This window comes from Uloborus diversus, chromosome 5, assembly GCF_026930045.1.
Source record: "Uloborus diversus isolate 005 chromosome 5, Udiv.v.3.1, whole genome shotgun sequence".
Classification (NCBI taxonomy): Eukaryota; Metazoa; Arthropoda; class Arachnida; order Araneae; family Uloboridae; genus Uloborus; species Uloborus diversus.
In genome coordinates this window covers 181199900-181227883 of record NC_072735.1, presented here as the reverse complement: position 1 = coordinate 181227883, position 27984 = coordinate 181199900, and the positions used below count along the sequence as shown (strand labels likewise).

Genomic DNA, 27984 nt, shown 5'->3' with positions numbered 1-27984 from the left:
TTTTATTGTTTGACCACTGCTAGCGAAAATGTTTAATTTAAAATCGAAAATAATAATAATTAAAAAAAAGAAAACAACGGATAGTAAATGTCAAAAATTTGCACAGCAAAACTAACGATGTCGGAAATTACTTCATAACAGATTCTTATCAAAAATTTTATAGTCGACGTTCATTACAACAACCCCTGTAGTTCGAAAAATTCTGTCACTGCAACTGAAAGTCGCTATAACGTAAATGCACATCAAATTGCATGTTATTTAGTCATTTTTAAAAATACTGAAGTCACTTTTACCAATTATGTTTCACGTTAAAAAGGAATTCAAATACGAGCAAAATAAAAATTAATACAGTTTTTTTTTTTATTTGACATGTTAGAGGGTTTACACATAACTTGAAAACGATACACATAACGAAAAACACACTGGAAATAACTGACAGAAATTCGTTTTTTTTTTTAATTTGAGAACATGGTTTGAAATCTTTAAAAATGTCGTTTTCTTCGTATTTAGATACTGTTGAAGACTTCAGATTTACGACTTTTCAAAAAAGAAAAAAAAAAGACTTTAAAGTGTGTTTACCGTTTCTCTACGGTTATCATATTTTTTTCAAAACAGTTTCATCATCGAATAAACTCTTTCAGTGGAAATATTTCACCCGCAGAAGCGTAAAAGTTTTTAACATCAGTTTTTTAACAGACAGTCTTAAGAATAACAAAAAATTCCATTGTTTTTACAATAAAATAAAACAAATATTTTCGGGCTGTGGTGTTTTCCCCTATACAGTTGCACATTAACATCCCGGAACACAAGCCCCTAAAAATTTCAATGCCGCAGTCTGTGCCACGACACCCCGCGCCATGGTAGTCACCCCGAGTAAAGAATTAATGCGATATTTCTCACGCGCTTTGGTGGTGACCAAATATGGAAGTGAAATGTCTTGTCAGATGCAGATGTTGAATTCGCGCCGTACCTTCCATTTCTGAACAAAACTCGCTAAATTTGGCGACTTTACTAAAAATTTCAACAATTTTTAAGACATCATATTTCGATAACGTGGTCACGAGGGCACGTAGTTTCAGTGCCATAAACATGTTTTCCAATGCTCTTTCGAATGCCACCAATTTGGAATTTTTTTGAATTTCCTTGATCGTGATGTTTCCTGGTCAGAGTACCTTCAACGTCCCCAGTCTTCACTCATAAACAGTTCAGTTTCAAAAATTACCATGGTATTAATAGTTTGATTACTTTCCCTAGAGGAGTTTTTAAGGATATCGTCGGCACCAAGCTAAACTAATGAAAGTGAAAATAGGAGAGCCAAAACAAAATTTTTTTTTCCCACCTGACGCATTTACTTATTTTCAATGTTTTAATTTTCATAGATACAGTAAAATCCCTCCTAAAGGACACTCCCCTTATGCGGACAATTTTTAATTCCCTGGTTCCAAGGCAAATAACATCATTAAAACCCTTTACTGCGGACACCCCTCTATTGCGCACAAATTTTTTTTTGTCCCATTAGCATAGCTGCCAACATGCCTACTAAAAAAATCTTCCAATGTATGCGGTGGCTATTTCTACACTATTTTGACCATTATAAAGAAAAGTATTAAAATTTAAAGTATTATAACATTTTCAAACTGTGCTTTTATATGCAAGAAAAAAAAATAAATAAATAAAAATAAATTAAAAAATAAGTAAATAAATAAACTTTCATTTCTTTGAACTTAAACTTTTAAAAGTTGCTGACTTTGCAGCTTTCAAAAATTGTTTATCAACAACTTGTATGAAACAATAGTTTTTCTGTAAATTCTTACAGATTAAAATGTTCTCCATGCTGTTATCTGACAAAAAAAATGTGTGCAGTTCTCGTACAAATCTGCCATAAGACCGTACAATCGTACAAAACGTCTGAAAATCTTAAAATGTACGGCTAAATCGTGTTGGCAGCTATGTATTAGTGTCCACATTAGAGAGATTTTACTGTAACTTTAAGTGTAAAATTCAGGGTTCGAAAATACCCGATATTTTGATATATATCGGACATTTTGATATATATCCGACATTTTTAATTAGCACAAACTCAAGTCTTCAAAATAGTAAATGCATCCTCAAATCACTCGTCATTTCCTTATGTGGTTATTACAATATGTAGACTTAAAATTATGATTTCTTTATTTATATCTAATATTTTGTTATGCATTTCTATCACTTTTAATAGAGTTAATTTAGCATTAGTTGTTTTACTCATTTTCCTCCTGTTAAATACTTTTACACAGTTATATGATTCATCAGAAACAAAAATAATATGCATTAGTCAGTGCAATCATAAAACATTTTCTTCTTTACTGAGCAATGTTTAACTTTGAATTAGGCACTTTCAATATGAATTAACATTGTTACTTTGCTAATAATTTTATGGATTTAAAATACAAGAAAAAAAGGAATAATGTACTACTTTGTTGGTACATTATTGATGTATTAATACGTCATAAAAATATAGTACAAAACTTTCTGGATATTTTTAATAATAAATGAACAGTATTACTATGATTAATGTACTTTTTATATTGAAAATACCGTAGTTGAAAAAATAAATATCAAAATATCATGATATTTTCAAAATAAATATCGGATATATATCATAATACATATCGACTGATATATATCGGCGAACCCTGGTAAAACTATCGTTTCAAGTAGTTATAACTAGTAGGTAACCCTTTTTGAGTTCTACAGCAAACCATCGAATTTGAACAACATCATTTGCGATTTTTCACATCCGTTTGTTTAGCACTGTGCCGACGATATCGATGAGGCAAAAAAAATAAATAAATAAATAAAGAGATCCACAAGGCAGTAGTATCAAAAATATTTATTGAATAAATATCTATGCTATCCGAGGGAAAGACAGAGGCTGGCTGTGAGCGTTGGCACCAGGATGGAATTGACGACGGACATGACCAGGTTGACGGAGTGGTTGGTGAGGAGGGGGCGGCCGGAGATGCGCTTCACCCCCGCCCCCGGGCACTCCACGATCTTGCCCGAGCGGACGTCCACCCCTGAAATGGAAAAAGAGTGATCGCTGTTTAAGGGCAATCAGTACCCTAAATACCATAGACTAATAATAAAAATAGACCGAGCTATGGCGCCCTTTTTCTGCTCATAAATCAAACCATGTGACTGGTGGATATCCTAGCAACAGTTGATCGTAGCAGACGATCAACGCCCGCGAGAAATAAAATAAATACAATTGATGGAACACGGGAAAATGATCTTTTATGGAGTCCGATTTGTAAATTTGTTATTCTAATTTGTAAATATTTTGTTAATATAATGAGTCTCGTTTAGATAGTACTGTGCGTTTCTTTAATCAATTTCAATAACTCTCTCAGCAATTAAAGATGCAAGCGCCCAAAAAGAATCGGCAAACGGTAAGATTTTTAACCTGCAATTTGAATTTAAGATACCGATTAGTACATTTCGGCGTTAACGCAAAACGTTCACGCCATTACTTTCACGCCAACGCTGACGTAGCAGTTCCGAATGAAATAAAAGTGACTGAAAACTGTGATCAAAATCTAATTACTAATGTCAAAATAATGCATAACTGAAAGAAAAACAGTTCAATCTCTGCCCCTCGAAAAAAATTATAATGAAAACACATCTCGTCTTAAAATACATGTCGAAAGCCAAACTATAGATAATGTTGCCATCTAGCAACCATGCTGCCAAAGTTTTCGCCAAGCCTCCCACCAGTCACATGATGTATCGATGAACCAATTTTTTCATCAGCAAGTCTGGGAAAGCTCGGTCTACTCTTATTATTAGTCTACTAGCTGCGTGCCCGGCGTTGCACGGGCTACTTAAAAAATGAAAGAGATGTCCAATTGATGTTTTTGTATTACTCTGACATCAGTTTCTAAAGCGCTAAGGAGTAAATAAATACGCGTAATGAAAGGTTTGCAAAACACCAGTAGAGCATATTTTTGGCAAAAATCTCTTTAAAGTTAATCATAGTTATCAATAATGCAAGTTATGAATATTTTCAATTAGCACAAAAGATGAAAATATATGCATTACCAACTATAATATGTGCTCACTTTAAACTGAATTAAATCTGATAGACTATACCTGAAACATTTTTACAGTGGCTCCCAAAAGTGTTCGTACACCTACGACTTTCAATGAAATACGCCCCTATGCATTGGTTAGAATAATTATTTAGGAATAAGTATTTAATTATAAGACCTATGATCTATTTTTAACAAAACTACTCGAAAATTTTTAATAAAACATTAAAACTTAATTTTTTAAAAATCAAAAACCAAAAAGTGCCGGAAATTTTATCTCACGAAAGTCTTCGTACACTTTGAAAAAAATGTCAAAAAATTAGTAAATAATCTAACTTTTTACAAAATGATTATTTAGTAGAATATCATGCAGCATCAACAACAGCTTTTAAACGTCTGGGAACAGATTTCATTGTTTTTTCTTTCTTTTTTTTTATGCAATTTCTGAGTAAGTGTTCAGCCGCAATTCGAGTTTTACTGTTTCTAGTTCGCTTTTCGTTTCAATGGTGTATTTTCGTAATCTAGCCACCAGACATCAACAAATATGTTCCATTAAGTTTAAATCTGGTGATTGAGGAGAGATTTCTAAGGTTAAGGACAATTTTTGAGGAGCCAAACTCAAACGTGTACTTCTTATCGTTATTTTGATTAAAAAAAACGAAGTTGTTTCCAATTGCCAAATTTTGGGCTAATAGTTTAAAATTGGTTTTTAAAATATTTAAAGAAACAGCATAATTCATTATTCCATCAAAAAATTTCAAATTTTCAAGTCCTGATGCTGTTATGCACCCTCACACAAAAACACCTTCACCATCCTGATTAACTGATCCAGCTAAGTTCTTAAGATTAAATTCCTCACTTTTTCTTCTATTGACAATTATACAAAAATTTAACCCAAAATGTTGAATTTATTTTTATCTATAAGTAAGACGTTGTTCCAAAACGTTTTGAGCTTATTTATCATTGATTTTACGACGGAAAGCGTAAGTTTACTGTTTATCGCACGAACAAAAACATTTCTACCGGAAGAGGTCCCCTTTAATCCAGCTAATCAGAGAACTTGACGAGAAATTTTAAGTGAAAATGAAACGTTTCATTCAATTCTGCGGAAACTTTTTCAGCGCTCAAATGTGTATTTTTCATAATTTTTTTAACTGTAAACCTCCGATCACGCTTTGTTAACTTTGCCAGTTGACCTTTTCTTACCTTGTTTTCGATCCGATTCTTGTCTTAAAAGCATTTTATCAAGCACTTCACTATAGAATGGTATAAATTAACTAATTTGGGGACATTTCAAACCAATTTATGGCTACTGTGAGGGAAAAAAAATCTAATTTCGAATCGTGTTTGTTGTTTTCTACGCATACCTGCCATTTAAAAGTAATAAGCAGAATATTAGGGAATAAATAAACAAAAAAGTAAAGGCAAATGACTTTACAGTGTCATTACAATGCAAAAATTATAAAAAACCACATATGATAATTTTAATCATGAATTTATTCGAAAATATTTCAGTGTATGATGACTTTTGTGGCGTATTTTTTCTCTGTCTCATCGTATTTTGCCAAATTTCAAAAATAAAATTTGGCAATATTTAAAAAAAAAAAACTACTGGGTTTTATTCAGAATGGCATAGGAATGGTGTGAAAAAAATTGGACTTCATATTTGAATTCAGTTTTGCGTTATTTTGGTTTTACTACAAAATTTCAAGGTATACGAACACTTTTGGGAACCACTGTATGTACAATTACGATCAGCTTTTTACATAAAATGACACATACTTTTTGTTGCTTTCGTGAAACTAAAGCACCAAGACTTAATAAATACCAATCAGCATTAATTTAATACCAAGTCATCAGATTCGAATTAAGCTTTAGTTAAAATCCTTAAAAACAATATTTTTGTTCAACTCTGTTTCACTTAAAGAAATCCAAACAATCTTAATTTAACATGTTCTTTTAACGATACAAACTGTATTTCAAAAATAGAAACAGGAAGGAAAAAGAGAGTTATTACAATTCGAAAACTCACACATGTGACGGGAAAAAGTCCAACAAAATAAATATAATTAGTCGCACATCCTAAATGTACCAAAATATGAGGCCGGTGAACGATAAACTTACACTACAATCAATAAACATAGCTAAAGAAACAACTTTCATATGTTGAAAGGAGTTAAGAACGTTGAATGTAAAAAATAAAAAAAGGACAGACGATAAAATAAAGGCTATATCCGAATAGAGCAACCAATTTTAAACTAATTTAAAATGAAATTCTAGATGGAAACGTTGTTTTAAGATTTGGACAGCAGCCAAAAAAATCTCTTTTAAAACAATTATTAGAATTTTACTTGCTCACGCATATTCAAAATGGCAACAGGAAAGAAATAAAATTCCCGAATAACGTTATGTTAATTAACGTTTTAATTAATATCTCCGCTAATTAAAGTCGCACAATTACGAGATTGGTCCTATTGTTTTCTTTGGGAAATTTCGAATTGATCGGTATCTCGTTTGACTCCCGATTCGCAGCGGTTCTCGAGAAGATAGATCTTCAGACAGACAGACAGACAGACGCGAACAGATTTTAATATTATAGTGGATGGATGGATGCTAAGTACTTTCAAAAATTTGATTTTTATATATTTTGAAACCCCATTTCATTACCTTTTTAATGATACAAACTTCTTGATCGTGCTCACATTAGAAGTTAGTTAAAATAACCTTTAAAAAATGTAAAACCTATTTTGATGAGGTATGATTTTCCCCTTTAAATCGCAATATCTCGAAATAGTATTTTTGAAACGAAATGTTCCTTTTTCTCAGAAACTAAATCGTGTTAGGCTTTGAAATTTTTTTCCACTTGTTCCAAACATCTTACTGCATATATTGAAGCAAATTTTTCCTCATACAGTGACTTACACATTAGATTTTTTTTTAAAATAACTAAGCTTTCTTTCTGTAAAATTTCACTTCAGTATAGAGAAAAGAGTCTACTTAAGGTACAGAAAAAATTTCATAATTGCATCTTTAATAGATTTTCAGAAAAAGGTACATGAACATGTGCAAATTAACACTGACAGTATAGGGGGTACTGACTCCACTTAAAAAAATGCATTACAAATGAAATCATTGCTTCAATGCCAAACACTGTTCGCAACTCCAGAGCTCGAATACGCTACCTTGCGGTGATTAACAATACTAAAGAAAGAGGTAAAACATTCCATTCTATATGTTTTCTTTGGGGTAAATTACAGGCTTCAGACAATTTGTGGTGTAATGTAATTTCAGAAGAATAGAAAAGAAAGCTTCCCACAAACACAACGAAAATTGACTGTCATTCACTAAGCGTCAAAGCAAGTTATACGTTACGGCATTTGTTTGTTTTACCTTTTTCATCCGCCATTTGACAGTAGCTGCAGCCCCCTATATAGTTTATTGGAGTTGCGAATTTACAAAAACTACTGACTTGTAGAGAATAATCTATGGCTATACTCACGGCCGTCTTCACTTTACCTCCACAGACTTGCCAACCAGGGGTGCCCACAGGGGAGATTATGGCACAAGTTGCGCCATCAAGATTTGGGGGGGAGGGGAGTAATTTTTATTTATTTATTTGAATTTGTTTATTGAATTATTTTTAACTAGCAGTATCCACACAGCGATGCCCGTGCTAAAAATTTAATGACATATTTCGAAATTGATTTAAAAACGCTTGTAACTTTTTTTCCTTTGAAGATAGAAGCTAATTTTTTCGACCATAGGTCGAGAGAGATCTGGAGTACAAAATCTCCCTTTTTCCAATGGTGTCAAAAAGAAAACTATAGAACAATTCCTTCACTTTTTATTGATAGATTTAATAAAGAAAGTAGTGCCTAAATTTCAGCTAAGCCTAAAAAAGTTCGAGCTAAAAACGCAAATTACTCCCGCCGTAATTAAGTTAGAGCATTGAAATAAATTGTTTAAAACGCAGAAAATTCTACACTTTTTAACGATATATAATATTAATATGTGCAAGTAATTTTTCACCCCTTTAATAGCCAATAATAGGCAATTTACGTGAAATTTGGGACTAAATTTGAATTAAAAAAGAACTATTTATCCGATTCTTTCGAATTATAGCCTATGTCACTCAGTAAGAAAGCACCTTTCATATAGTGAAAGAATTTTTCAAATAGGTGCAGTGGTTCCGGAGATTACCTTGAACATATAAACACACAAAAATCCACCCTCTCTCTTTATAATATTAGTAAAGATTTAAACTATTTATTTTGTTTTTATTTTAATTTTATTTTATTTATTGATAAACTATTTTATTATATTTATTTCATTATTCTGTGCGTATTTGTGTATGTTATTGGTGTAGTGCAGAACTTTTCTAACAAAATAATAATAATTAAAAATAAATAAATAAATGAGTTTTAAAATCTTTTTTTAAAAAGGAGTAAAATAGAAAATAAGAATATAAAATAGAAATTAAAATAAAAAAGGAAAAAAGAGTTTAGAAAAAAAAGGGGAGGGGGGGATTTGCACCACTGAACTTGGGGATGATGGGCGCCCCTGTTGCCAACCTCACAAAGCCAAAAAGCAGGAGCCGTAAACCAAATAAAACAGGAGAATTTTTGTACCCGGGAACAAGATAAACTACAAAACGAATATTTTTTCATGATTTCAGCTATAAATTATAAATAAAGTATTTAGGCAGAGGATCCCGTTCGAAAAATTCATTAAAATCCGAAACCCTGACCATTGCTCAGTTTTTATATCAGAGATAATAGCTATTGAAACTGCCCTTGATCACGCCCTGAACACAACAAAAATAGTATTTGGATCTTGACTAGCAGCCAAGGCCGGATTAAGGATTCGGAAGCTCATAGGCATTAGAAGTGATGGGGCCCCCTAGAGCCATGGCAAGGTCAAAAAATGGGGGGAGAGGTATGGGGGGATCTGCAGTGTCTAAATTTTTCACTCACAAACGTGCACACGCATATACTTTTATTGCATAGAAACAGGGAAGGGGGAGCGGCCTTTTTTGAGGAAAACTTAACTTTTTTTAACGTATTTTCAACTAAAATATTTCTCCGGGGCCCCTCAGAACCTCGGGGCCCCTAGGCTACTGCCTACTTTGCCTATTTAGTAATCCGGCCCTGCTAGCAGCAAGAGTGCTATACAGTATTTTAAAAACTGGCCCAAAATCTTTGACATCCCAAGCCAAAAAATCATGATACTCCTCTACGAGATGGGCAGAAAAAAGCAAGTACGGATTCCGTGGAATCCATCCCACGTTGGAGTTTTAACTCGCCAAGAATAGTTTTGAACTTCAGACGGACAATTATTGTGAGCTTACTCCCTCGGAAATCCACTACTTAACCAGATACCAAATACTCTCGTTATGATCATGGGTGCCACTCTAAAAATTGGCCAGGACTGAAAAGCGCGTGGCTCCATTTCCTGACACCAAAATGTTAGCGCTTAGTTTGTTTGATGTTTTAGACATATACTAGCCGCCCGTGTACCCCTTACACTTGCTTTAGTTATTTTGGGAAATTTCAATTTTTGTGGGCACTTGGTGCGGTTTAAAATCTTGTCAAATTTGCGAGAATCATTTTGGGACACTTTCGATAATACTCCCCCCTCTTACTAATTTTTATTATAGAAATATTGTTGCCAGATGCTGAGATACTTTTGGTCAAAATAAAATGGCGCTAGACGGTTTCATCCGAAATGTTTCCAAAAATAAGTAGAAAAATTTGGCGATTGTTTGAAATCGTGCAAAAAGAAAAATTAATGGAAGTTTTTGTGCGGTTTATGGATTTGCCTAATTTAGTTGTTGAATTATTTTTACACAGTATTATTTTTTTTTTTAAGTATCTTTGATTGGCGATATTTTGTTTATATGATGAAAGTTGAGAAATATTATTACGTAGTCTTTGGGCTCAAAAACAGCGACAGTGGAAAAAACTGCCAAATGCATCAGCAACTGAAATCTTTCTGAAAAAATTCTGGCGATATTTCTGCTGGTTGGTTGGATATAGTGAGCAAGTGTCCAATCAGCATAAATAATAATAATAAACCATTAATTACATAAGTTCCGTTTAAAAGTAAAATGATCAGCCAAATCCATTTATTTTTAGCCAATCTTGTGGAAAAACGTTACTTTGACTTGAGAAAAGCCTCAAAAAGTCAGACGAAACGCAAAAATATTCAACAATACAACAATTCTTGGGAGTTGAGATGACACACTAAATAATGACTTGGGTTGATTAAAGAATTCGAACAGGGAACAAAAAAGCTCATAACTCGTTTTTTATTCAACTTAGAAACTTCAAACAGATGCTATCTTCAGCAGAAAAATTGGCGCTTTCGATGGACATATAATGTTAATATGTGCACGTTTTTTTCCACCCCCATATTGGGGCATTTATACGAAAATTGGGACTAAAATTGGAATAAAAAGGGAACTAAAAATTGGATTTTTTTCGAACTGGTCTATAAACCTTCCCAGTACCAAACTGAACAAACGGTGAAAGTTTCAGTCAAATCTGCCGGGTAGTTTCTGAGATCTTAGGGAACAAATTTACCAAACTCCATTTTTATATATATAGATAATGCTAATTTTTAATGCTGTAACTATATAGTAAAACCAAATTGTAAGATTAAGTAAAAATTAAAACCTAAATAAATAAAAAAATAACATATCGTTGTCCAAGATTTTTAGGAGGTAAAAGCAGGAAAAGAACTTAATAATAAAAAACAATAAAAAAACTTACTATTTGCTACTTCAGAAAAAGAGTTTCAGATTTTATAGTTCATGTTACATAAAGTCCATATTTCATACAAAAAAATAAAAATTAAAAAAAAATCAGGTATGAGATTCTTGGCTATAAGATGCATTGTGATAAAAACTTTAATAAATTTTTCCAGATTAAGATAAGAATGGTTGAAATCAACAGATTGAGTGACTTATTTAATTATTTTTTGGAAAAAAAAAAAAGTTTAACTTTAGCAGATGGGCCAGTTTTTTGTCCTCAGAAGAATAAGACCTTTTTTGAGAATGAGATATTCAAAAGTAAAGATTTGTTTCATCTATAAAAGTCATTTTGAACATGTAAAAAAAAATCTGATTTCCGAAATTTTTGAAAAGACGGAAGTGTGGCAATCATGGTTATGATGCATTCTGGCAGCCCATCACTGGTATGTAGCCAAGAGTTCTGGTTTGCCAATTTCTCGCAGTGATCATCTTCAATCGGCCACAGGGTTGGCAAGTTTCTGCCGAGGTGGTTAAAACCACTGGTAGAAACTGGTTAAAACCGGCATGGCATAAACCACTTTCTGCCACATTTGCGGCAGAAACTGGCAAAAACTCACAAAATGGCAAAAAATTAGTTTTTGACATACAGTAGAAAATGCATTGAAAGAAAAATGAATTGTAATAAACCAAAGCACAATTTAATTACAATATTATCACAGTTCAAGATCAAATGTTATATTGTTTGAACTCTGCAGTTCCCTCTTAGAAAAGGTGGTTTCTGAAATCTAAACAGTTTCTCAATTTAATATTCACAAACGAGAAAAGAGCTAGCAGGCAATTCATCGAAGAACAAGCAATGTTCATGAAACTTTCATATATTGTATAAAGTTTTAAACTGGTTCACCATGTAGCAACTGGGATAGGGGTAAAAAATTTGGCTGAAAAAAAAGTTTCGAGAAATGGGGCCAATTTGTTTTGCAAAGCTGTGACATTAGGTACATAATCTACGTTAATATTGGCAAGTAAAATTCTAGTACCTTCTTCTTGAAGCACATATAATTTCAATCACAAGCAATTTAGATGAAGCATATAATCGAGCAAATTACAATCAGTAATGCCTGCTTAATTCTGCATGTCATTTCTCTTTTTTAAGCACCCATATGATTTTTTGTCCTTTGTTAGATTAATCCGAACACTACGAGTATCTGCAATGGAAAAGGTACCTTTCCGAAGTAAATCAATGGCACTCGCATAGGATTTTATTATTTTTTTTAATGATGAAATGAAGTTTGATTTTTTAGTTTATTTAAACAAATACCACTTATTAATTACTTGAGTTATTAAAGACAATTTTAAGTTTTTGCCAGTTTCTGCCGGTTTTTACCGGTTATAACCAGTTTCTGCCACTGGCACGGCAAAAATTAGTTTCTGCCGGCAGAAAGCCAACCCTGATCGGCCATGGTTCGTTTACGCAGTAAGTGTTTAATGTTTTTAAACAGGGAGAAGATTTTCCCTCCTTGTTCCTGTTCCCTTCCTGCAAGTCCTGTTGATCTTCTTGCTTGTATTGGCGCCTCATGGAGGCAGCTGTTCGATGAGCAGGTTCTCATTTTCAAGGATCTAACGTGTCGGAACTTTTTGAACATCGTGTAAGCTTTCCTACACCAGGGGGATAGGTAACAACACGATAAATTATAAAAGCATTAAACTATCAAACCATTTTAATTTATTTTTAAGTTAATTTTTCTCAATAAATGATTTAATGGTTAAAAATAACGCCCATTTATGCAGTTTTTCTTTTCAAAATTATTCCCCACACTATCTCTAACATCTTTCTTCAACGTTCCTTGCTTCTTGATTGAGGATTAACATAGAGTTACTGTCTAACCACGGTTTGCATGGAATTTTCAAACATCCAGGTAAGACGAATCTATGTGAATAAGGGTGAAAAGTAAAAATTTGATGCGGGTATTCCACTCATTTGAATGAGACTCTGCTTCTGCAAAAGCTGACATTGGTAAAAAATCATAGATTTGTCCATTTCTGGCTGTAAAACGGATGTTTGTCTTTCCATACAATCCGTGGTCAGACAGTAACAAGAACCACAATCAAGAAGAAAAACACAATACTTCATCCATGGCCACATTTAATTCTTGTAGGCCGTGACAATTGCCGAAACTCGTTGCATCAAAGAGAACCTGTTGCCATTTATTGGTGGATGCAGAGGTTCCGTTCAGCGCCTCTTGTGGTCAAAATGGGCGAAGTCCAATTAAAAAATAAACAAACTTTGAAACGTTGATGTCGATTGGTGGATGCATGAGCTGTATCGGTTTCAACACAGAAAAGTAATAAATTGTCAAGGCCTGTTAAGCGCTAGCACTACCTACTGTTTGACCATTGATTGCATGGAATGTCCGGTTTATAGGCGGAAATGGACACATCTATTAGTTTATAGGGATGTTAGTTGGCTTGTTTCAGATGTGTACTTTTGCCTGTCTATTATTCAGCCTTAGTTTGGTAAAAATGAAAATTTGCTCAAAGCAGCATTTTTTCAATCTAAAGATTATTCGATCCATATTCTCACGGTAAAAATTGATTTATTTATTCACAACCAAGTTTTGAGCTTACCATTTCGCTTTTACGTTCCCGAACGAAATGAAAACGTTTTATTTTCTTTTTGTTGTTTCCATGGTAACTATTTTTCTTTCCCCTATTTTATGCTTGAGAATGCAATACATGAATAAGGCACTAGTGACATCATAAAACGCGAGCATCCCTAATCCCATCGTTATTTTCCCTTCTCCCCTGCTAGATTCATTCAGATGGAATCGTCTTTACTTGGCAGATTGCCGAATTACATACAATCCAGGGTCAAACAGTAGTGGGGCAATGTTTCATCATAGCAGACACGGGGATAAATCGGGGTCAAGCCCCAAGATGGCGGATGTGTGATAGACATAGTATGTCAATCTAAGTGAAGGTCTATTATAATTTTTTATTATGTTAGATAACATTTTACATATTTGCAGTTTTCATATCATTGTTCCTTAACGAACGCTAGAATCCGTGACGTAACTAGTCTTGGAATAGAGAACGGCACGTGTAGTGGGCGTTGCCCATGACGTGACTACTTTAACGTCGATTCTTCTTGAACATGTGATGTCACGTACACACGCTTCGGGCTTGGCCACTGAAGATCACGATCAGGTAGCATTGAAGTGAAGATATGCTAATGAGATTCTGAATATAAGCAAAGCTGTTATCGGTTGATCTCTCTCTCACTTCTTGCACAGCCTAGACGCGTTGGCTCATGTCAGGCAAAGCCAACTTGCTGTCTGTTCAGCAAGCTTAGGCTGTTAGCCTTTTTTTTTTTTTTTTTGTTTAATTGAAGTAGTATGACGTTTGTCCATTGAAGACTTCGTACCTCACGAACGATAGTCGGGTCAATTGATAATTACTTATTAGTCTAGGTCAACGGGGTATTTGCAATAATGATATACTCATCCTTATTTACTTTTTGTCAAAGCCATATACTTTGTTTTTTATCTTTTAATAAATTAATTGATGTTTAATGAGCTATTCGTCTTCAATTATACTGATTCACGAACTCCAATTTCACTCTGCTAAATGTATTACGTTGTTTGGGCAAGAGTTAGTTTCAATCATACCTTCCCATCCAACAATGTGTCGCCACTCTACAATGGCCATGTGGGTCTCACCTGAGTATTGCAAGGTAGCTCCGATCACGGAGTCCAGGACGGAGCCGAAGAGCCCCGCGAAGGTGCCGGCGAACAGGACGCACCCGGCCTGCCGGACGACGGACGCGGCGTCGTGGGACGCCAGTAGCGCCGCCAGGTACGACGCCCCGATGACGCCTCCCCCCAAGGCACTGTACAGGAGGCCGGCCACCGTGAAGCCGCCGTTCGTTCCTGCAATCACACATCAAAGAATGCATCAAAATGGTGGTGTTTCCTTCAGTCAAAAGTACTTCTTTTAGTCACAGAAATTGGTAGAATAAGTAAAAAAATATCATGGACCAAGAAAATATTTCCATTTTCCCAACAGTTATTTTTTAATTCATTTTTTTTTTTAAATGTTCCACTTTTCAAACAAGGCGTGGTCTTGATGACGTCACAAATGATGCGATTTGCCGCATCTTTTTATCGCGTTTCCACGTTATGATAATCAAGGAGCGAATTAAATATTGCGCTCTACGCTTGCTATCGACCCTATCATCGCCGATACACGTGAATGAAGATGCGAATTAAATAGTGTGCTCTTCCGAATGGCGACACTGAATCGCATTTCGTCATTTGTGATGTCATAGGCAGAAGCGTTAAACGATAAAAGAGCACCGATTAAAGTAATTTTTTAAAAATATTAAACTTAAGCAAATTATTTAAAAAGTGGTCAGATCCTATGTTTTTAAGCATGCTCTTCCAGAAAAAAATACTTTTGAAATTTTGGAAACGACCCCATTTAAATAAAGCACACTTTTTTACTGCTCCAGGCAGGTAAACAGCAGTATTTGCAAAGTTTCAGTTTTTCATTTCTGTCATCCATTTTACTTTAGCAGACATGTGACACAAACAGGACGAAAAATACTGGAATTGCACGACTATGTGAACTAACACAACACTGTTAGTGCATTTTACTACAACTGGAAGCATTCCCATGTATTTTCAGTAAGTTTTGAGTGCCAATAAACACGAAACTGCAGTCCTCGGCTGGAATGACTGAGCTGGCAGTGTATTTCATGCACTCCCATGTATTTTTGCATCTATATAGCAGATTTATTTAATTAGATGTACTAAATTAACTGGAACATGTTGAGTTTAATTTCCAATGCCCCTTCTTTTTTCCAGCATACAGTACTTTGCTCTCTCAAAAAATACTGAATTCAGTAAAAATACTGAAAAATCACATGTCTGCTTTTGTTTTATTGTATAAGCTTGCTTATTTGGTTGACAAAGAACATAAAAAATGTCTAATTCCAGCATTTGACTAGTGTTTGAAGGGAATCAAAAACGTGTTTTTTCAAACATCTTAAAAACCATCGAGTAAAGAAATTTACATAGAAAGGCCCCATCTATAGTAAAAAGGAGATGAAATTGAAGCCAGAATTACGGGATACAGCGGTGCAATAATGGGCAGGGTTATGATAACAACCAAATAAAGCAGCTGGCGGATTGGTCTACACTTTAATTCATGTTGTAATGCAATTTCAAAAACGTGCTTCATAAACTTGCAACAATATCTAAGTTTAAACTTACTACCAATTCAGATTCAGTAATGGAATGTTTTGAATCAAAATGTATCTCAAGATATATAGCCAGAAGCTAAGGATCTTGGGATACAGCAGAGCAACTTCCGGCTTCAATTTCTTAGTATTGCGGAGCCTCTCTATGTAATTTCTTTACTCTATGCCAATTCTGCAGGCACTCTCTGTAGATTCTGCAGTTTAGTGGCCCACGGCAGTTTACATATAATATACAGTCAGTCCCGTTAATAGCGAAGGCTTATACGGCAAATCTATGGCTAGGACTTCACGTTTTCCCGTGCATTTTACGCCGAAACAAAGGCCATAAATAAATTTTTAATTGGTCCCTTCAACTGCCCTAAGCGGATATAACTATCCATAAAACAGAAAGCTGTACCCCTGAAGCCCCCCCCCCTCCTTTCTTTCCAATCAAAATCATTACAAAATGTCTCAACTTCCCCTTTCAGGGCATTCATTTCATACAAATTTCCGGAGGAAAGTCCCCGAACACCTCACCTTCTAATGTCAAAGATCCTATTAATTGCAATTTTAGAGCTTCCATTTCGAAACACTGCCATATACGATCTACAGTCGTGTTTTTAAGACTTCAATTCAAATTATTTCTGGGGAGAAGCCGTCGAATTCCACAGAATGAAGACAATTGCGTTTTTAAAACCATGATTTAGAAAAATTAAAAGGGGGAAAACCTCTGAACTTCTTTCCCTACTATCATTGAATAATGTCTAAAAACTTCATTTTTAAGACTTCAATTTCGAAAAACTCCCTTTTTGAAAGTTTGAGAAACCCTCTTTTCTTAATATTGTCTAAAATGGTTTACAGTTGTGCTTTGGAGCTTCAATTTTAAAATATTGGGCGGTAGAGGTAAATTGATTTGAAAAATCAATTAGAAACATTCCCCGAGCTCCATTACAAGTGATGATAAACATTCTAACGCGCAAAAAATTAAGAAGTCCGGCGAAAGCTCAAAAACCTCTTACTGCATTTTTTGAGATTTTTTTTTCATAAGATGATTAATGAAATAAATATTATTCAAAAGTCATATGAGAAGTACAAATTTCATACTTGTGTATGAAAAGTTTTTGTTTTGGTGATCGTTTTATTGTAGGGAAAATCACTGAAAAATCCCTTTGCGGGAGACTTACGTAGCTTGCTGAAATTCAGGAAACATTTACTTCATCAGAGAGCTCCAAAGAGAGCACCAAAACTCGGAAGTCTACGGGAAAAATCAGGAGAGTTAGCAGCTGCTAACTCTCCTGAAAAACTGCTTAGCTTTGAATTCTTTGAAGCAACCTTTTCCCCCCATTCTGTTTTTCAAAGTTTCCCTTCACCAAACGCACCTCCACGAAAATGGACTCTCCTGGAAGGGGCGTGGTTGAACGTTAATGCAAGAGGTCCCACTATAAAGTAACATTCACACATTCAGTAAATTACCGCCCATTAGTCAGGGCTAAAGCAGAAATACGTGAAATACACCGCCAGCTCAGTCATTTCCAGCCGAGGACTGCAGTTTCGTGCTTATCGGCACTCATCAGCCCGGCGTAGGAAAGTGACCGAGCTGGAGGTGGAAAACCTCTTGAGGAAGCCAAGAGTGCCAAACAAACTGGTAGCTAATACGGAATTAGCACTGACCAGACGAGTGACCGAAACAATGGTTCGGTTCAACTCGAATTTTGAAGGCAAAGGCAGGTATATTCAGTAAGTTACCGGGGGCCATTAGCGCTAATTCTATATTAGCTACCAGTTTGTTTGGCACTCTTGGCTTCCTGAAGAGGTTTTTCCATCCCCAGCTCAGTCACTTTCCTATGCCGGGCTGATGAGTGCCGATAAGCACGAAACTGCAGGCCTCGGCTGGAATAGACTGAGCTGGCGGTGTATTTCATTCACACATTGTTTGTACGGCACATGAGCTCTGCTTTTTTTCTCCCAAAAACCAGTTTTTGGTCAGCGTTGCCATGACAGCAAGCCGTATCGTGCGGGACCCGGCAACATGACGAGAAGCTAGATGTATGATGTCTATACAGTCGGGAGTCGCGGTTCAGTGGTCTCCCCGAGAGATGAGCACGTTCTCGCTATCGAGAGAGAGTACCGACATGTGCTTTACGTGTGTTCGCAATGTATGAATGCTTCTCCTTTTTTGGAAAACGTACGTCTGTCTGCTTAACAAGGCGAACACTACGTGCGGATGATGGCTGAATCACGCTTAAAGGGCTGTCCACTTATCGGCCGTCCATCCCGAGTTTTCCCACCTGAAACAGGTTTTGTTTGCTGGTTGCCATGACAGCAAGTCATCTTGGACAGGGCCGGTTTCGATCAGAAGGACCTTCATATCTGACAGCCCTCAAAAGTAGGGCAGCAATTTCATTGGTTTTCGCCAAGCAGTGCGCTCTTCTCTCTGGCGGGTGAATTCACTGATGTGATTGGTGTGCGGCGATCGTATGTGAATGCTACCCTGTTTTCGTCGGCAGTCCGTCATGTCAAAAAATGGGATGAACGGGACGGATGACCTTATAGGGATTTTACTATTGGCCATCCGTCCCGTCCATCCCGTTTTTGACGTGACGGACTGCTTGGAATTTTCAAATGTCCAGATAAGAGGAATCTATGTGAATGAGGGTGAAAAGTAGAAATTTGATTGGCGTATTCCGCTCATTTGAATGAGCCTCGGCTTCTGCAAAAGCTGACATTGGTAAAAAAATAGATTCGTTCATTTCCGGCTGTAAAATGGATGTTTTTTTTTTCCATACAATCTGTGGTCAGACAGTACAGTCACCGCACATCAATCACCCACCAGAGAAAAGAGCGTGCTGCTTGGCGGGAACCAATGAACTGCTGTCCTACTTTTGACGGCCGTCAGATATCAAGGTTCTTCTGATCGAAACCGGTCCGGTCCAAGATGGCTTGCTGTCATGGCAACCAGCAAAGAAAATTTGTTTGCGGTGGAAAAAAACGATATGTACGGTACGGACGGCCGCTTAACACTGAAAGAAACTGGCAGACCTACCTACGGGGACCTTCTGGAAGGAAGTGATGAGCAGGGGCTCGGACCCGGCGACCACGGTCCCGATCTCGGACGCCCAGGTGTCGCCGGTGGCCCCGGCCAGGGCGGACAGGACGGAGGCGGCCAGCCAGGACCTGGCGTAGTGGGCCTCAAAGTCCAGCAGGCACTCGCCCACCCCTCCGTGCATCAGGTAGAGCAGGGAGACCTCCACCGCGGCCCCGCCATTGCACACCACCTGGATCCAGTTACGCTGGCCGCCTGGGGGAGACAGAGGATTAATTTTACGACCACATTTATCCGGACTGAGTGGGAGCGAAGGCGATCCGGATGAACAAAAATCCGGTTAATGTGGGTAATGAGCAAAACACGATTGTTAAATCCGTAGCTAAGAGCCAGACTGACATGCTAAGCGCAAAAGTCATATCTGCACCCGAGTTCAAATGAGTAACTGGCGTTTAAAATTTTGTGTCTATGTATTTGACCTAGATGCGAATTTTTCAGAATTTTTAAAAAAATTTTCCAACTGCCAAATGTCCATATAAAACTATGTATTTGGTGAAATATGTGACAAAGAAGTGACCATAACCCAATATTCACAAGAAGTTCCGTCTAGAACTAAACGAGCCTACTTTCCGTATACCCATACTACAGTAAACTCCTGATTATCCGCGGAATAGGGTGGCATGGTAACCGCGGATAAGCGAAAACCGCGGATATTCCGAAATATAGTTAAAAAAAACGATACTACTGTATACAATAGCTAAAAAATATGAATAACACTCACACATACATTTAAACTTTTGTTAAAAACATTGCTACATTCCATCTACTAACATTGAATGTAAAAAATACATATATGTAAAAGCTATAAACGAGCAACAGCACAATCATGAGTTTAAAAAACACTTGATGACCGTTAAAAAAAATAGTGAAAAGACCCGCGGATAATCTGAGCCGCGGATAAACCGATCGCCGATAATCGGGACTTTACTGTACTTTCTAGTACCTGATCAATATTCTCAAAAATAGCTAAAACCGCAAATTGTTTCAAACATATTTTTTTAATATTTTAAGCTGATTTCTTAGAATAAAATATTCCTCTCTCATCTAAAAAATTGGATGCGTAAAAAATAAATAAATAAATAAATGAACGAACAAATAAAATAGCAGCACCTTTTAAACAAAGCAGCTAATACAATTTTTCCCATTAAAAAAAATCTTTAACAGCTTTCAAAACGAAAAAATAATAATTAAAATTAATAAGCTCATTACAATAAATACATCATATCAAAAAAAAAAAAGTTTCTTTTTCCCCTGTTGCCAAAAACAATTTTTTAAATGAATTAATGCACTTAACAAAATAAATAAAAACAATAAAATGTCAACTTAAAGAAATAATTTTCACTGGTCAAAAAAAAAAAAAAAGTCTGTGCATATCTTTATGTAGAAACATTAATGACTTTGAGTTTATCCGCCGAAAACTGAATACCTAAATTAAAACTTTAGCGTCAAAATAAAAACAAGTCATATTAACAATAAAAATTTCACAGTTAAAACCATAGCTGCGGAGTTAGAGTCAATCTCATTTTGAGACAAAGGAGTCAGAGTCGAATATCCAAGAATCGGAGTCAGTCATTTGTCCTCCATGTATAAATTTTTGCCAAAGCTACGAAGTCGAAGTCAGTCAAGTCAGAGTCATAGTCGGACTACAACTCCGAGTCGGAGTCCGACTAACTGTCGGGCACAGGAGTCGAGTCAGGTGCCCCTAAATTCTCGGAGTCAGAGACTGGAGTTTGTCATCAAGCGCTGTTTCCAACAAAATTTGTTTGAAGTAAATCCGCCTTCAAGTACGGAATCTTTCAGTTTCCCTGTAGGAGTCCCTTAAGGGATTTGAACTGTTCAAAATTGAATGGAAAATTGTTCAATTCAAAAAGATATTTTATATACAAGTTTTTCATCAAAAGCTTTTTGCTACAAAGTTTGAAGCAAATTCGCCTCACAGTTTGGAATTGTCTTGCATTTCCCCGTAGGTGCTATGTTAAGTTTTTTTGAGCTGTTCAAAATTAACAAAAAATAGTTCAAATCAAAAAGTGAAATATGGGAATGAGGTGTCCTCCCCAAGATCTTTCAAACAAAAAAAAATGTTCGAATCGGACTACTCACTCAAAAGTTATTAGGGGGGGGGGAGGACAGACAGACATTTTCCACCATCTCCAATACTCTACTTTCCAATTTTTAATTTTTCGATATTTATTTATTTATTTATTTATTTTTGACTTTTTTTTTTTTTTTGTAATATTTTCAAGATGCATTAAGCCTTCTTTCTTGCTTTTTTCGTCTTTCTCTGACTTTTACTGTAGAAAGTAGGCTAATAAAAAGTGCAGATATGACTTTTGTGCTTAGCATGGCAGCATAGGTCTAAAAATTACGATTTTCCACTTATTAGTGCAATGTATGTAAACTCCTATTTTGCATTAAGCTATGTGAACCTAATTCTAAAAAAAATCCTTTGTCATAATTTATGAGTGTTGAAAGAGCAGGGGTCTTATCTTTTGCATGCGGCAGACAATCTCTTTTCCTCTCTCCTATAAAGTAGCGGTTATGTGACTTGCGTTGTTCTGGCTCTGAGGTACAGAAATAAGCAGACATCTTTTATTACAACAAAAAACTGCTTTATATGAAAATTACATGGATTCATTTCTTGCAAACACATTAGCCTGCGGTGGTGTCAGAATGACACCCCAAGCATACCATGTTGTTTGTTAGATTACTATAATTTACTGCAAGACTATGCAGTAGTTGTACATTTAATGAAAATAAAATGAAAATAGACACATTTATAGTTCTATTCTAGCTATCATAATTCAGAAATATTATTAAAGTGAATATAATTTTCTTTAAATTCTACAAAATTGTACAATAAGAAACAACGTCACATAGCATAAATTGTAGATTACTGCAGACATGTGTTTTGGTACTACAAGGAACGCCTTTTTCAGGATTTCTTTTCCACATTTAGCAGTGATATACTATAATCCAGAAAGATACTAGCTAGAACAGTTGATACTAGTTTAAATAATTGCACTTGAAATTTTTTAAAAAAAATTACCTTCTTTAAAATCAACTTCCAACTTCTTTTTCTTTTCTGAGCAGTAATGGGTTGCTTTGGAGCAAGTGTAGAAAAATGTAAGTAGGCAGGCCAAGAAACAATAGCTGCTGAAGGTAAGAACTATACCCACAACAACACCTGGAAAAAAATATGATGCAAGTAGTATTTTTCTTTTTTTAATCACCTAATATCTCTTCCAACAGAGCAGAACTTACAAAAATTTAATGTTCCAAAGATTCTATGTAGCAATTAAGAAATATTTGCCTGAAAAGGCATAAAATCTCACCACTAACGGCTCCAGTCCAATCTAAGCTTTTACGTTTCAGACCCCAAGCAGCAACGGTTAATGACATAAAAATTGAAAATATCCATCTTTTAACATGGAAGTCTTCACATGCACCTGGTGAGTCAAGAATAACATTTTTAAATAAATAACTCACAATACACAACAATTAGTAAATAAATTTAGAGACGTACCGAGTACTCGGTAACTACTCGGTACTCGGCCTACTCGGCCAATTTGCCGAGTACTCGGTACTCGGCCAAATTCTGATCAGATACTCGGCCAATACCGAGTAGTTGCAAAAAATTGAGTATTGTCCAAGACAGATACTAAAATTTATAAAAAAAGAGCAAGCATTATATTCTGCAATCATTTACAATTAAAATTTATAAGTCAAATTTTAAATTTTGAGAATAATGAAGTTTGTAATGCTTCAATGGAATAAATCTTTATTTTAATGTCCCCAACGTTAATAAAACTTATTTATTAAAAATTACGCAAGAAATGTAAGTATAGAAAATATGGAATTTTTATATTAAAAATGGATTTTTGCTACAAACAAAAATTAGTTATAAAAATATAAATTACCTTTGCTTAAAAAATAAAAGGAAATAAAACAACGTTAAAAGCACAGTGCAGGAACACTGCAAACACATGTTTTGGCATTACAAGGAATTTCTTTTTCAATGCACAAAATGGGAGCTCGTGGATTTAAAGACAAAACTCAGACTTTTTTGTTGAATGTCTTTACATTCTTTAGCTCACATGTTATGCACTGAAAAAGACATTCCTTGTAATGGGGGGGGGGCAGAAACATGTGTCTGCAGTGTTCCTGCACATTTGTTTTATCTGCTTTTAAAAATTATGTTTGGCGGACTAGAACTATAATTGATTGGTATACAGTGAAACCCCTCCTAACGGACACCTCTCAAAGGCAGACACACCTGTTATGTGGATAATTTTTAACTTCCCAATTCCAATGTAAATAACATTATTAAACCTATGTCCTGAAGACACCTCTCTATTGCGGGCAAAAAAAAATTATCCTGTTAGTGTCCGTATTAGAGGGATTTCACTGTAATTTGTTTTAATTCCAACTTGATTAATCGTACCTTTTATTTATTTATTTTTAATTTTAAAAATAATTTTTTTGTAAAATTTTTGACACAAACAAAATTGTTTATATGATGCGTAATTAAATTTCAGCAGGAATTTAGTTTTAAAAACTATTATATGGACAAGGAGGTCTATACTACTATTACAATAAGTTCAAAATTCATCACATGTGTGTCAGTGGTTCTTCTTAAAACATAATTGGTACTTGGTAACTCGGCCGAGTAGTGAAAGGCCGAGTACTCGGTAACTTGGTACTCGGCAGAGTACTCGGTAACTCGGTACTCGGCCGAGTAGTGAAAGGCCGAGTACTTGGTACTCGGCCAAAGTGCTACTCGGTACGTCTCTAAAATAAATGAAATGCTTTATTGCATGAGTTTCATTTTAGTTTTTTTTTTTTTTTTCAAGAACCTCAAAAATAGGCTGTCTATATAAATGAAGTCACTTTTTAACCCCCGATACACAAAGGAAGGGGGTTATAAGTTTGACGTGTCTGTGTATCTGTCTGTGGCACTCTAGCGCCTAAAAGGATGGACCGATTTTGAAAAAAAAAAAAATCTAAAGGAGAGTTGTGATCGAGCGTGTTCTTAGCTATGTTGCATCTTTGAATGACATTAATTAATGAAGATATTAATTAAAAACCTCTAGAAGGTTTTTCGCGATTTTTGCAGTGAAACATATTTAAAAATTTAATACCAAAATAAAGAGAATTTTTTCCCATGTCTGATAGAATGTGTTTGGAACATCCATGCTTCATAGGATTCGAATTACAGCATTTTTTCAAAGCAGATTTTAATAACGGCTTAGACTTTATCCTCACGATTGATAACCGAATTCAATGTTGACCGACAAGGAAATTAAAAGCAATGATTTGAAATTTTTATCTGTTGCTAGTTTCCATTTAAGAGCAAATAAAATACTTGACACTGATTTTTAAAAATATAAGGCTTTAAAAAGGATTTTCAATTTTCCCTCTTGATTCGACAATTACGACTTAGTCGGGGGGGGGGGGGGGGTTAAAATTTTTAATTTTATCGTTGCTTGTTTTCAACAAATTTGACACCCTCCCAACTGTGCCACACTTTGCCTTACCCAACCACCTGCCCCCTCCCTTCATATCACACTGTTTTTCATAAGCATACTGTTATTACAAAATGAATGACGTAAAACTTCAAATTCTTACTACCCCCTCACTCCCCCTAGTCACAAGCTCACAATTTCAGGTAAATGGGGTAACTTTGCACCAATTCTTTTCTTTTTCCCTCCAGTGAACATCCTTTTTTTTTATTCTTTTAAATGGAGGGCCCAGTGCTGCGCTCTGCTGGCAATGTTATGAAATTGGTTTTCTATTCTTTAGTTTAGAAAAGAAAATAGAGGGCACGACTCCATTTGCATCCTCCAATGATTTTAAAATGACTGCCTGGAAGTAATTTTTGAAGTTGCTGAAAGCGCTCTTCCTACACTCCTCTCAAATATACACTGCTGGCCTCTGGAGAGGGACCATACAGATTGCATTGCAGGGGGTCCAAAATGTATCGATCCGGGCCTGCATTAAATGCAATACAGTTCTGTAGTAGGGAAAAAATCGTTTGAGGAAATTCACTTTGTGTTGGAGTAAACACACCAAAAGAAAAGGTGATTAGAAACCAATTTGCATTATTTGTACAATACAAAATCAGAATTTTTCAGAACAGTCCCCTCCCTCCCGCCTGGAACTACATAATTGTTTAAATTTTAAAAATAATAAAATTTAGCGATATCGTGAAATAAAAAGGAATTGTAAACACTTGGAAACTTAATTTTTCTGGATTTAAAAGTTCAACTCCTTTTATTTTTCTTTTTTTTTGAAATCACATTTCTGATATGGCTTACAACAAGAGCATGCAGATTGGGGAGAAAAGACACCTGTTGGCACCAGGGTTGGCAAAAACCCGGGTTTTTTTTTAAAAAAGCCCATGGACCCAGGGTTTTTCGGGTTTTTTTAAATAAAACCCAAAAAACCCAACTAAAGTTGGGTTTTTTTAAAGAAATGTGGGTTTTTTTTGTCTTTGATGGGAATTGAGGGAAAATGTGGGGTATTTGTTGCATATTGTAGCGAAAGTATATGGACAAAGTGCAAAAATTGTCTGCGGGTAAAAAAAGCTGGAAAACTAGTTAAAATTCAGCGTTTTCTCAAGAAAAGTATAAAAGACGAAAAAACCCAAGAATGGTGAAGTGTCAGATTTTTTAATTTTCATTATTACCAACAATTAAGACAAAGTTACTTTTCGAGTGATAAAATCTATTGTTCGATTTTAATTACTAAATTTTTTTTTTGCATTTTACTTTATTGTATTTGATTTTGTTATGCAAAACTACTGTAGAACCTCAAGTATTTTAAATCCCTTTTACTGAATTCCAGCTTTATCAAGACATTTCTTTGAATTTTATGTTGCCTGCTTTTCTATTTCTGTGTACAGAGCGAGAAATATTAAACTTTTCCGTAAGATAATGAAAATAGTGTACCTGTTCTGTTTTCTGTCGACCGTTTGAAAAATCTGTTTATTTCTAAAAAATATACCTTGTGTTTATTCGAGATTTGTGACGTGTTGGTTAGAAAATAATTCACATGAAAGCCTTTTAACTAGATTAGTTTCCTCTGTACAATCTACAAATATTGAGAAAATCAGACGTGACAGAACTTGGTCAAGATAATTTGAGTTATTTATTGACCAGTTAAAAAAAATGTTAAATACATACATTTAAAATCGTTTAAGTATTTTTTTAATGCCGTTAAGAGTTAAGAAATACTATTAAAGTTCAAAATTCACTTTTTATGTTCATTGTTTGTGGTGAAGAACAAATAAAAAAAGTGTAAATTGTGAAAGTTTTTAAATTAATTAATTTTTTTTAAACTTCTCAGAAAATTGAAAAAAAAAAAAACCCAAAAGAGGGCTAAATAATGGGTTTTTTTAAATGGGTTTTTTCAAAAAAAAAAACCGTTGGGTCCAACCCAATTGGGTCCAATTTGGCCAACCCTGGTTGGCACGGGCTAAGATATTTAAAATGAGGGGTGAAATACAGTGCCGGATACAGAAAAATCTTTTGGAGGGGGCACGGGAAATTGAATAGCTCTTCCCCACCCTCGCCTTTGATGTTTCATAACAAAGTTTTAATGACTTTATTTTTAAATGTGCTTGTTTTTAAATTTTTTTTTAGGATTCCTTCAGGTTCATGAATCTACTTTTAAGTACATGATTGTGCGCTAATATACTTTGAATGTACACAGAAAACATCTTTAACATTTCAAGCCATTTAAATACTAAACCCAATATAATGTCACCAAAATGCTAGACAATGAGTAGCTTTACTTAAGAACATTGTCATAATGATTATAACACAAGGGCAAGGTTATGAATTAAACCCATACCTCACTCGAGTTTTTAAAAATTAATTCATAAAGAAAATTATAACTTCATAACATATGGAGAAGACAAAGGATTTATTATGGAAAACATAAAGAAAATTATAACCTCCCATTCTGGGGGTCTTAATAAGTCAGGATTTAAAGTTTAGCCAACAGTACAACATTGCTAGCAACAAAGCCAATAAGATACTTGGGTTTATCAATAGATCTATTTCAAACAAATCTAAAGAAGTTCTTCTGCCCTTATATAGAAGTTTGGTTAGATCTCATTTGGAGTTATGCTGTTCAGTTTTGGTCTCCTTATCTTAAGAAAGACATTAATGTACTTAGATTATGATTCCAGGCTTAGAAAGCTTAAAATGCAACCGCAAACTCGAACAAAAAAATTGTTTTACAAGTGATGAAATTTAGAAAACAGAAGCAGGGAATACATTTTGTTTTCAAAATTTTGCAGTGAGAGAAAAGCTTAAAAAATTAACTATATCATAAAACAGAGAAAAAATAAAAGTTTTGTTTTCTTACCATTCAAACACAACAAGCTAAAGTGGGTTACACTGACAAGTAACGTTGCAATTAAAACTACAGTACAAAAATACACCAACATCACAAATACATAAACATAACTCAAATTGAGTGTGAAGATCAACAAAATCTACTCGGAAAAACCATTAAAAGAAGAGCTAAAACATTCTTCTCTTATTAAGTAAGATATCAGAAATTCTGTCAAAATTCCTGTATTCGGTGATTCGTTTTGTTTTTCTATTTCTATTTCTATTCAAGAGTCAGAACTGACTACAACTGTATTTATGTCGAGGACTGCATACTAGTGCCTTGCCTCCATTATTTTATATACCGATAGATAGCAGCACCATCACCGGATCGAACAGTTAATGAGAATTTAGAACTAGTCCAAGAGCTAATAGCTACCTGGTACTAGCACCCCCAGAGGTATCGTTTCACTTGGAGGACATTGAGA

The 27984-nt window shown here is 35.0% G+C and overlaps 1 protein-coding gene across 1 annotated transcript; it reads right to left on the bottom strand.

The window, feature by feature from the left end:
- Positions 1-2859: 2859 nt before the first annotated feature.
- On the bottom strand, positions 2860-27754 carry LOC129222534 (transmembrane protein 19-like). Its single transcript, XM_054857047.1, has 6 exons — positions 27531-27754; positions 22493-22606; positions 22207-22344; positions 19101-19355; positions 14538-14747; positions 2860-3059 (listed from the first exon to the last, which is right to left on the bottom strand). The coding sequence occupies exons 1-6, from the start codon at positions 27610-27612 to the stop codon at positions 2893-2895; spliced, it is 966 nt and encodes a 321-aa protein (XP_054713022.1). The 5' UTR covers positions 27613-27754; the 3' UTR covers positions 2860-2892.
- Positions 27755-27984: the final 230 nt, after the last annotated feature.

Coding starts and splice junctions, on each gene's coding strand:
- LOC129222534 (XM_054857047.1), bottom strand. CDS start 27,612: ATGTTGGTGTATTTTTGTACTGTAGTTTTAATTGCAACGTTACTTGTC. Junction 22,607..27,530: donor TAGCTTGTTGTGTTTGAATG/GTAAGAAAACAA, acceptor TTGACTCACCAG/GTGCATGTGAAGACTTCCAT. Junction 14,748..19,100: donor CTTCCAGAAGGTCCCCGTAG/GTAGGTCTGCCA, acceptor GTGTGATTGCAG/GAACGAACGGCGGCTTCACG.